This window comes from Limanda limanda, chromosome 20, assembly GCF_963576545.1.
Source record: "Limanda limanda chromosome 20, fLimLim1.1, whole genome shotgun sequence".
Taxonomy (NCBI): domain Eukaryota; kingdom Metazoa; phylum Chordata; class Actinopteri; order Pleuronectiformes; family Pleuronectidae; genus Limanda; species Limanda limanda.
The window spans coordinates 8,718,793-8,729,212 of NC_083655.1; the positions used below are offsets into that span (position 1 = coordinate 8,718,793).

General features: G+C 46.3%; 1 protein-coding gene across 1 annotated transcript; it reads left to right on the forward strand.

Annotated features, from left to right (window-relative positions):
• Positions 1–1,506: 1,506 nt before the first annotated feature.
• Positions 1,507–6,366, forward strand: LOC133027009 (dermatan-sulfate epimerase-like protein). Its single transcript, XM_061094011.1, has one exon. The coding sequence runs from the start codon at positions 2,324–2,326 to the stop codon at positions 5,978–5,980; it is 3,657 nt and encodes a 1,218-aa protein (XP_060949994.1). The 5' UTR covers positions 1,507–2,323; the 3' UTR covers positions 5,981–6,366.
• The last annotated feature ends 4,054 nt before the right edge of the window (positions 6,367–10,420 follow it).

A 10,420-nucleotide genomic window follows, 5' to 3' on the forward strand; every position in this document is an offset into this window, starting at 1 on the left:
CGTGTGGAGCGAGATTACTATGCACGATCTCGATAAGACCATGTGTGTGGTTGTTGTTTGAGGGGGGGGGGCGGGAGCATCATGCAACAGAGGTCCCTGTGGGGTCGAGTGCATGCAGAACACACACGTGAACGTGGGGCGTGGGGAAAGCAATCCATCACCAAATGAAGATGCCGCACAGAAACCTAATATGCCCAGAATGAGGCGAGCGGAGATCCGTGTGTGAGCGGCGTGCGAGGACAGGGAAATGTCACGCGTCTCTGGAAGCTGCTGAGGTTAGCGGAGGCCTTTTCTGTCGCCGTGGGAAATGTGTCACAAAGACAAACAACTGAGACGCCGGAGATAAAAAGGTGCACCGAAGCATTGTGGTTAAAAACAAAAGGTTAACTCCGAAAGGAATGTATAAATGAAATCGTTCCTGGATTGAATCGTTTGCGTAACGTGTATTCGTGGAAGATCGTGAATATTTAATGGTGAACACACGACTAAACAGGGAACTCAGGGAAAAGGGAGAATCTGCTTTTCACTCAATAACAAAGTCGGACTCAGTTGCTCTTTAATTCGCCTTAAGCTGCTTTATCTGATCTGTTAAATACCTACAAGAGAAGGAACAAGGATTTTAAGTTTGAGGTGTAACAGAAACAGCCTGAAGCCTCTTTATTTATTAACACTAAGACAAAACCTTATAACAAACATTGTTGAGAATCTTGTTTATTCTTTACCTTTATTATGAGGTAGATCAATGACTCGCCCTTTAATTAATTCCATTCTGTATTGAGTCCTATCACCTGCAGTTGCTTGGAAACTTGGTGCGAGGAAGAAACGTGTTAGTAACATATTTAAAATGTCAAACAAGAAAACAAGTTGTCAGCTTCTCCTTCCTGTTTAAAAGACAAGCAGTGGGTCTGTCCAATCAGTGACGAGCCTCGTTAGAAGATAATGTTTTGTTTCATGATTTGATGGATTGTTTTCTCCTTTGCCGTTGTGTTTTGTTATCATGTTTTCTGATTTGATGCTGTTTTTAGTAATTTGCTGTCGTGTCCTGTGATTTTTGTTTTGTCATGTCTTGGGATGTGTTGTCGTGTTTTTGTCGTTGTGTCCTGTGATTCCTTTTCATCTGTGTTGTGATTTGTTTTTGTGTCTCGTGATGTGCACCTCAGGGACACCGTACTTTGTCTGGCAGCATCTGCTCCATATTCATCTCATAGTTTGTGTCATTTAAGGGAAGTTTGATGCATATCTGATTTTTATTATCCCTTTATTCCTCCCCTCCTCTTCTTCTTTATCCTCTCCCTCACCAATAAGCACTTGTGTGTGGATGTTAAACGACACGTGAGGACTCCTGCTGTTGGGTGTGTGAACATCATTTCAGGAACATGGCTCTTTATGAAACCAGCTCTCAGCCTTCCCACTACTGTGCGAGCAGAGGCGTGGGTCTGAGCTGCTGAAGCCACGGCTCCCTCTACAGTCTGCAAGGCGGAAATTTTCCATCCAGTGCAGGAGAGACGATCCAGCAGAGACTGTGTGAGAAGGAGCCGGAGCACGGAGGAGACGGAGGGGCTTCGTCCGGACACCACAGCCGGAGACGGAGCCTCACTTGCGGCATTCAGCGTCTCGGTGGTTGCAGCAAATCACCTGGATCCACACGGAGGAGAACCCGTCCTCTGATGGGCTGATCCCCGGGTTCCTGCAGGACAATAGCGAAGGGAAGACATGTCTCATTCTTTGCATACTTGAGGAGTGACGACAACTTTCCTCCACTTCCCTGCGCGGACTGCGGAGGGACACAGACAAGCTGCAGCGTTTTTTGGACACATAACGGGATGTGCAGCCGGACGATGCGCGCACACGGGTTGTGCCATTTGGAGCATTGCGCGTTCCCGTGCGTCCGCGCCGGGGACTCGGGGCGACGGAGTCCGCGGAGAGGCCTCGTCCGCTGAGGTCCTCGTCCGTGGATGGAGCCTGTGGACTGGGGCTGACGAGCTTGTTTTGTGCAAGAGGAAATGTGTGTTTTGAGGGAGGGATCAATACGCACGACGAGGACGCAGGAGAGCGCGCACGGAACCAGGAGCTTTGTGTTTTGGAACCTTGGATTTAAATTGCTGAGAATCTCCATCCCACCTCCCGTCCACGCATCTGTTTGCTCTGGCACTAAAGTTTTTTTTTCCATGCGTGAGACTTTGATATTGCAATTTTGAATCATCTATTTTATGGACTATAACAAACCTTTTCCATGTGGACTTATCCAGGAAGTTATGGGACATTATAAAGACGTTTTTAAGGACGAAAACAATCAGCTGCTTTATTTTTCACACCCACTAAAATGTATACAAGGATGCCGGGCAACATGGCTGTAAACTGGGTTGTGTACTCTGTGTTTTTACTACCGCTGTTCGCAGTGGGCACAGCTTTCTCGGGGGTCTTCAACTCCACCGACAGAGACATCTTCACCGATGACTTGCTGCAGGTCAAGCTCGCACAAGGCAGAGCGAGCGAGCAGTGGAAACTCCAGCCGGCCGACTCCCACCCGAACTTGTACTTTAACCAGGTGGACGTGTTGCACTTGAGGCAGCGGTCCTCCACCACCCACAGTCACATATTCAAAGTCATCCGGGCGGCCGTGCTCACCATGCTGTCCAACGTCCCCTTTTACATCCCCCCTGTGAAACACCAGGAGTTTACAAGCAAGTGGAATGAGATTTACGGGAACAACCTGCCTCCCCTGGCTCTCTACTGCCTGCTGTGCCCCGAGGACTCCGCCGCCCTGCAGTTTCTTATCAAGTTTATGGACCGGATGGCCGAGTACCCCGACTGGAAGGTGACCAGTGCCCCCAACGACGAGGTCCCCACGGCCCACTCCCTCACTGGGTTCGCCACTGCATATGACTTTGTTTACTCCCAGCTGGACGAGCGCAGGAGAGACGTTTACCTCAAGAAAATCCGCTCTGAGACCGAGGAGCTGTACGAGCTCTCGAAGTACAGAGGGTGGGGGAAGCAGTATCTCCAGAATCATCAAACTACAAACGTATTAGCCATCATGACTGGTGCAATAGTGGTGGGATCCCACGACGACCCAGAGTCGATGATATGGAAACAAGTGGCAGTGAACTACATGGAGAAAACGATGTTTCTCCTAAATCATGTCGTGGATGGCTCTCTGGATGAGGGAGTAGCGTACGGGAGCTACACGGCCAAGTCCATCACACAGTACGTCTTTCTAGCCCAGCGCCACTTCCACATTGACAACACGCAGAACAACTGGCTGCTGGGACACTTCTGGTTTTACTACGCCACGCTGCTGCCGGGCTTCCAGAGGACTGTTGGCATCGCAGACTCTAACTACAACTGGTTTTACGGGCCAGAGAGCCAGCTGGTTTTCCTGGACACATTCGTCATGAGGAACGGAACGGGGAACTGGCTGGCTCAGCAGATCAGAAAGCACCGGCCCAAGGACGGTCCCATGGGGCAGTCGTCGGCGCAGCGCTGGGCCACGCTGCACACGGAGTACATCTGGTTCAACTCCCACCTCACGCTGCAGCCTCCCCAGGATTTTGGCAAGGCGAGGATGCATATTTTCTCGAACTGGGGTGTGGTTACCTACGGAGCCGGGCTTCCCATCGGCCAGGGTAACACTTTTGTCTCCTTTAAGTCTGGCCGGCTGGGTGGCCGTGCAGTTTACGACATTGTGCACGACAAGCCGTACTCGTGGGTGGACGGCTGGAACAGCTTCAACCCCGGGCACGAGCACCCGGACCAGAACTCGTTCACATTTGCACCTAACGGACAAGTGTTTGTGTCCGAAGCACTTTACGGTCCAAAGTACAGCTACCTTAACAATGTGTTGGTCTTCAGCCCGTCTCCCACCAGCCAGTGTAACGGTCCGTGGGAGGGTCAGCTGGGGGAGTGTGCTAAGTGGCTGCGCTGGACTGATGAAGGTGTGGGTGATGCCCGAGGGGAGGTGATTGTCGCCTCCTCGCACGGGGACACCATGTTTGTGAGTGGGGAGGCTGTGTCTGCCTACTCCTCTGCCATGAGATTAAAGAGCGTGTTCCGAGCGCTGGTTCTGCTCGACTCCCAGACGCTGCTGGTGCTCGACCACGTGGAGAAGTGGAGCGACTCGCCCCTGACCACCTTCAGCGCCTTTTTCCACAATCTGGACATTGACTTCAAATACGTCCCGTTCAGATTTATGGACAAATTCAACGGGGTGCTGATGGACGTGTGGGACGCGCATTATAAAATGTTCTGGTTCGACGCCCAGGGTCACAGCCCTGACACCAGGATACAAGAGGCGGAGCAGGCGGCCGAGTTTAAAAAGAGGTGGACCCAGTACGTCAACGTCACTTTCTCAATGTCGGGCCCGGTCAGCAGAGTGGCTTATGTTTTACACGGGCCATATGTCAAAGTGTCCAACTGTAAATTTGTGGACAATGGAAAAAATGGAGTCCGAGTTTCTTTAACCATAAATAACACAGAGAAGGTGGTTTCCATAGCTACAAACTATAAAGACATAGGGGCAAGGTTGAGTTATTTAGGATTCGGAGGCCACGGCAAAATTGAGGACGGGGATCAGATCACTCGATTCGGCCTCGGGACTCAACTCATCCCTAAATTAATCAGCAGTGATAATCAGCTGTTTGACTTTGGGTTCGCAGTCAACGTAGCAGCAGGGGTGGTTCTCTGCGTGGCCATCGGGTTTCTGACCATGCAGAGACGGTTCTACGTGTGCTTCAGCCGGCTGATGCGTTACGCCCTGCTCACTGTGCTCATCCTGTGGATCGCCGAGCTGCTGTTTGTGTCCAACAGCTGCGACCAGCTGCTCTGCGGGGTGAAATGGAAAAGTGCGGGTGCCAAAAGTGAAGTAAACAAACAAATCAGACTTTCCGAGCAGCAGCGGTTCCCCCTCCCCACTGTCGTCATAACAACCCTTCCCGGGTCGGGGTCGGAGATTCTGAAGCATCTTTTCTACAACAACTCTGACTTTGTTTACATCAGAGTCCCCACTGAGCACGTTGACATTCCTGAGACTGAGTTTGAGTTTGACTCGCTGGTCGATGCCTGCGAGTGGTCGAGGTCAGACGCAGCGCACGGACGGTTTAAGATTATTCAGGGCTGGCTGCATTCGCTGGTCCACAACACCAAGCTGCACTTGCAGAACATTCAGCTGGTGGAGGGCAGCAGGGTCAAACAGGCCCAGAGAGCCGCCCCCCCCAGGGACAGAAAGAAGAGGTCCAGGCGGAGGGAGCCGGCGTCCGAGCTGAAGGGCAGACTGAGGGCCAGCCTGGACCGGGACGCAGAGTACATCCGGGAGATGAGACGACATGTCGCCGAGTTCCCGGACGCACGGGTGGTCCTCAGCATGCGGAGCGGGAGCTGGGCCCTCAAACTGCCTTTCATCCAGGAGGTGGTGGGACACTCTTTGAGGTCCATCTACTTGGTTCGAGACCCTCGAGCCTGGATTTATCTGATGCTTTACAACAGCAAACCCAGTCTCTATTCCCTGAAGAACATCCCGCAGCACCTGTCCCTGATATTCAAGGATGATGCCGTGAGGGACGGGTGCCTGAGCGTGGCGCCGGAGTTTAAAACAATCCAGAGTCTGCTGTCCCGCTCGGAGAGCAACCCGGCCCTCGTGCTGGCTCACCTGTGGCTGGCTCACACCGCGGCGGTGCTGAGGGTCAACCAGGGTCTCCCCGAGGAGTCCTACCTCCAAGTGAGGTTTGAGGACGTGGTCAACTTCCCGCAGGAGACGGCGGAGAGCATCCACACATTCCTGGGGGTGCCGCTGTCGCCCGCAGCCCTCAACCAGCTCCTCTTCACCACCTCCACCAACTTGTACAACCTCATGTACGAAGGAGACATCTCGCCAGCCAATATTAACATGTGGAGACAGAACATGCCTCGAAAGGACATCCGGCTAATAGAGGATGTGTGTGGGGGGGTGATGAAGAGGCTGGGCTACACCCGGCTGGCGAGTTAACTTTGCTGCTGCTGGTCGGCTGATTCCGAGCTGTCTTGTTTACCGGAGCTGCCGAGGAAGTTCTGTTGAGTTGTTGTTTTTTGCACTGACGCTTTGTTTAAAAGGGATTTCTCTGTCTGTTAAAGTTTTTATTTTTCTGTTCTGTGTTTGTTTGGGGGAATGTAAGGTGTTGCACCGACTGCAGACACAGACGCTGGTGAGGGAGGAATATTTTACATTAAAATAGGTGAAAGGAAGCTTCTGTTATCACTCTTATATTTGTTTCCAGCAGCTCTTCACACTTTAGACCTTTGCTTTGCAGAGGGAAGCCACTGAAACTCAGCATAAAGTTTAATGTTATTGCGGCGTCCTAGAACAGCTCAGATTCTCCGTGTGTGTGTGTGAAAAAAAAAGTTATTTTCCTCCCCCATAGCTAATCTGTGCTGTCTGAAAGATGTTGTGCAAAATCCATATCTGTTATTACTGGACTAAGGGAGGGATCAAGGGATATTTACTGCTTTTGGAACAGATACGTTATGAAGCTCATTAGGAAATAAGGTCCGTCTTTATCGACAGACTCGGGTTTGTAGCTGTGGGAGACTAATTTGGCTGTCGTGAATTTTAATATCCGGACCTTTCAGTGCTTTTTTTCCCTTTACAAACTGTAAATACATGCTGCAGCGTATAGACTCAAAGACAAGCAGAGAACAAGAAGACGACAGCTGTGCTTTATTGTTATGATACAGGCATAGAAACGATAGCGGTTGTGTTTTCATCGCGCCAGTAGAGGGATTTTTATTATTTTTATTATTTGAAGCTGTAAGATGTCATGACAGTTTTGTTGGCTTAGCACTTTCACAGGGACTCTTTTGATTGTATGTGGGATTCAGTGCATTTTCCACCAGCTGTCTTTTACTCTCATGTACTCGATTAGCTTGGAAAAATCTTAAACCTCCGAAGATATACGAAACCTCTGAAGATATTATGTGGAGAAGAAAGAAAGTTAGAAGTATTTATGGGCTCCAAAGACACATATCCCAAAGGATCAGGAATGAATATGATTATTATAATTCCCTTTGGCATTTATTGAATTAGATCAGAGGGAAGTACTTAATGGGGATCAAACTGGGGGAGGAAAAAAGAAAAAACTGTCAGCCTTGACACATTTCTTGTCAATGCAATTTCCAAAGCACCCCCCTCAGCTACCCGTATTAATCTGCAAAAAGCCATAACTGAGGCTTACCCTGTGTTATATTGCTGTGCTATCTTCACTAGAAAAGGTCCTGCAGGAAATTCAAACGGCACGACTCTCCATTTCCTGTTGTGGTCAATCACATTTCCGATGATCTTTTTCGGGGCCTTTGTCTTGAGAGCGAGCAAACGGGAGGAATATTAAGTAAAGAAAATAAATAAATAAAAAAGTCAGAGACCGTTTCTACTCTGTGACGCTCTAACGCTCTCTGGGCTGCGATGTCCACTCCCCAGTAACCTTGGATGCTGTCTCGCTCAAACATGTCTGCAATGTAAGTGGATCACATGTATCAAACAGACTGGATTATAAAGACTCTCCCGTTGCATCTGTATGCAAAATATTACATTCTGTGGCCATTTTGGAAACGACCATCCTCTCTCATCTATCGACACAGTCCTGTTTGTTGTTTTCTTTCTTTTCCACCGAAACCCCTGACTGCCTGGAAAACCCGTTTGATGTTCGTGGTCTTTGAATGTGTAGACTTGGCAGACACGCTCTCACTTTGGTGTTGCAATCCTGTTACCAACTCTGTTTTGTATTTGCTCGTGGGGATATGGTTCCATGCTTCTGTGGCCTTGAATTACAATCATGTCTTTATAACGGTTTTCTCTCTCTGTGTGTGTGTGGGGCTCTGGAGCGAGAGGTGGAGATGATGTGGAGAAGAAATAATAAATTCATAAATATATTGACAACCATTCTTTGTCGGGTGTGATTATATGTGACACTTCCACTGTTATCTTTCACTACATGAGAGCGAACATAGGTTTTAATTTGCACACGCTCTCTCCGAATATGGTTAAAGTACAAACGTCTTCTTAATGCGGACGCCTTTGAGCCGCCACAATTATGCAGCTGCAAAGTCTCCATTTTATTAGACACGGATGACAGAGGCCTAATTGCTTATACGGGTGACAGGCATGACAAGGAGGAGCCAACAATTAAAAACATGTCAGGATATTCGGCTGTCATGCTCCGACTGAGACGGCAACTTAACACGAGCCGCTTTCCAAGGAGCACATGCGGCGTCTCGTGTTTCAGAGCGGTCTCAATGAGTCAGTCGTTTCATTACTCATTTGTTCTTGATCCCTCCTGCAACGCTCCAGTGCTTGGCAGGGTCCTGTTTGTCTAATCCTTCCATGCAGAGGCACATTATTCACTGAAAAAAAAAAAATCATCCCCAGGCAAGATGCCTCTGAAGGGAGGTTTCTACCAGTCCAGACTTGCTCTCAGTGGCAGTCGAGTGGACTGAGTCACTGTGGAGCTGCTGGGAGTGATTGGGAACACTGGTGCATGAATAGTCTCAGTATCAAGAGTTGGTTTAACCTTCTACTTATTGACGAGTGTGTTAGAGTAACAGAGAAAACCAGTTAAATCTTAGCTAATATTAGTATTTCATTTTATAGTCCCACTTTGTCATGCAACAACCTTATACAGCAGTTAGTGCTTGTTTGTTACTGTAATGGTTAATTGATTATTTACAGTTGATCAGCATCTGTTGATATCTTCCAGTGGTGGAAAGTAACTAAGTACATTTACTCTTTTCATCTTATTTTCATTTAAATAATGATAAAATAATTTAACAACGCTAAAAGTCATTTAACAGGATAACATTCGGCAGATAAAAGTAAATAACTGTGTAAAAAATACACATCATAATCAAAACAAAATTTCAGAGGTAAACATTGTACTTATTACTCTAAATTCTGTTAAATGTATATGTGGTAGTTATTTGAAAGATTTGCTTATTACATCAACCCTTTTTTAAATCTACTTCTTTGAGTTCTCCACAGTTTATTTCCTCTAAACGTCTCAGACAGTTGTGACATGATGTGAGGACAAGTTTTCTCAAATTCAAAGAAGTTCCCCCCAAAAATAAACAAGTCTAATTTGTATATAAAAACTTTATTTATTTACTTTATTTGTTCTGCCCTCTCTGTTATTCACTCAATGACCCTTCAGATGTTTCCTGTGAGCCTGAGAACCACTGGACCAAACAAACAACAGTTACGGTAACTAGTTATGTAAAAAATAGCTCAACTTCAAACACTTTGCTAGTCATGTCATATCTAATGTTTTTACTTCTGATTTTTCAAGTATATTTTGCTCTTAAGATTTAAATCAGGTATAATTTTAAATGCAAGTCTGGTTTTTCTTTATAAATCTATGTTTTTATTCCACTAAAATAAGAAATTCTGAATCCTTCTCCCAATAAGACATAACACGTCTGCACCACAACCCATTAAACTATTGACATCTGCAACTGGAGTCTTGATGGAGTATTGTGGAACATTCTTTATCAATAACTCGTTAACATTTACAATTTACAAATTACCGGCTGATTGCACCATCCTAACGACAGCTCTGACTCATGGAGCTCCATCGATGGCCTGTGTGTTTACCACCCTTTGTTAACGACCTGTTAATATTTATAACTGCAGACTTGATGGCTTATTTGTTAAAGTTTATGAATAGTTAATAAATGGATTTTGGAAGCAGATGCCCTGCAGCTAAAGAGACGAAGTCGGTGTCTTGCTCCAGGAAGAGAAACAGCAGCCAAGGAGATTCTTCACAACAGGCAGCACCCCCCCAGAAATCTCTCCAGTAATGGGCTTATGACTTATAGAGAAAATAAATTATTTGTTGAACATTAAAAAAGCATTTAGTTACAACTTTTTTCTTCCATTTGGCGTCTAATGAGGATTTTTTATATTTTATAGTCCCATTTTAGAACAGATCCATAAACACAAGACAACATTAGAAACACTATCAATGTCTCATTTGCATTTATATGCAGACAACATACTAACTTATATTGATAGTAGAGACACTCAACTAATTTTATACATCTAATTAACTGAATTTATGTTTCTTAAACCATTCATTTATTAATTATACTGTTTTGACTTAATGGCTTTTCATTGAAGATTCTTAGGATTTATCAAGCGTCACAGTTACAGCTTGACAGAAATTTATACTTAATTCATATTTAATGACACCATATTGTTTGTCTAAATTAATGAATTGATGGTTAACGGCATATTTACACTTAATTGCACCAGTTCCCTTCATGTTGTTAGCATGTGAATGATCCCTGATGGCTTCTTAGAAATTGATGAAACAATAACTAATAATGAATCTGAAGCTGTGACATCTATCAGCCCTTTATGAAGCGTTTATTATGACATATAACAGTGAGGAACTCATTTTTT

Coding starts and splice junctions, on each gene's coding strand:
- LOC133027009 (XM_061094011.1), top strand. CDS start 2,324: ATGTATACAAGGATGCCGGGCAACATGGCTGTAAACTGGGTTGTGTAC.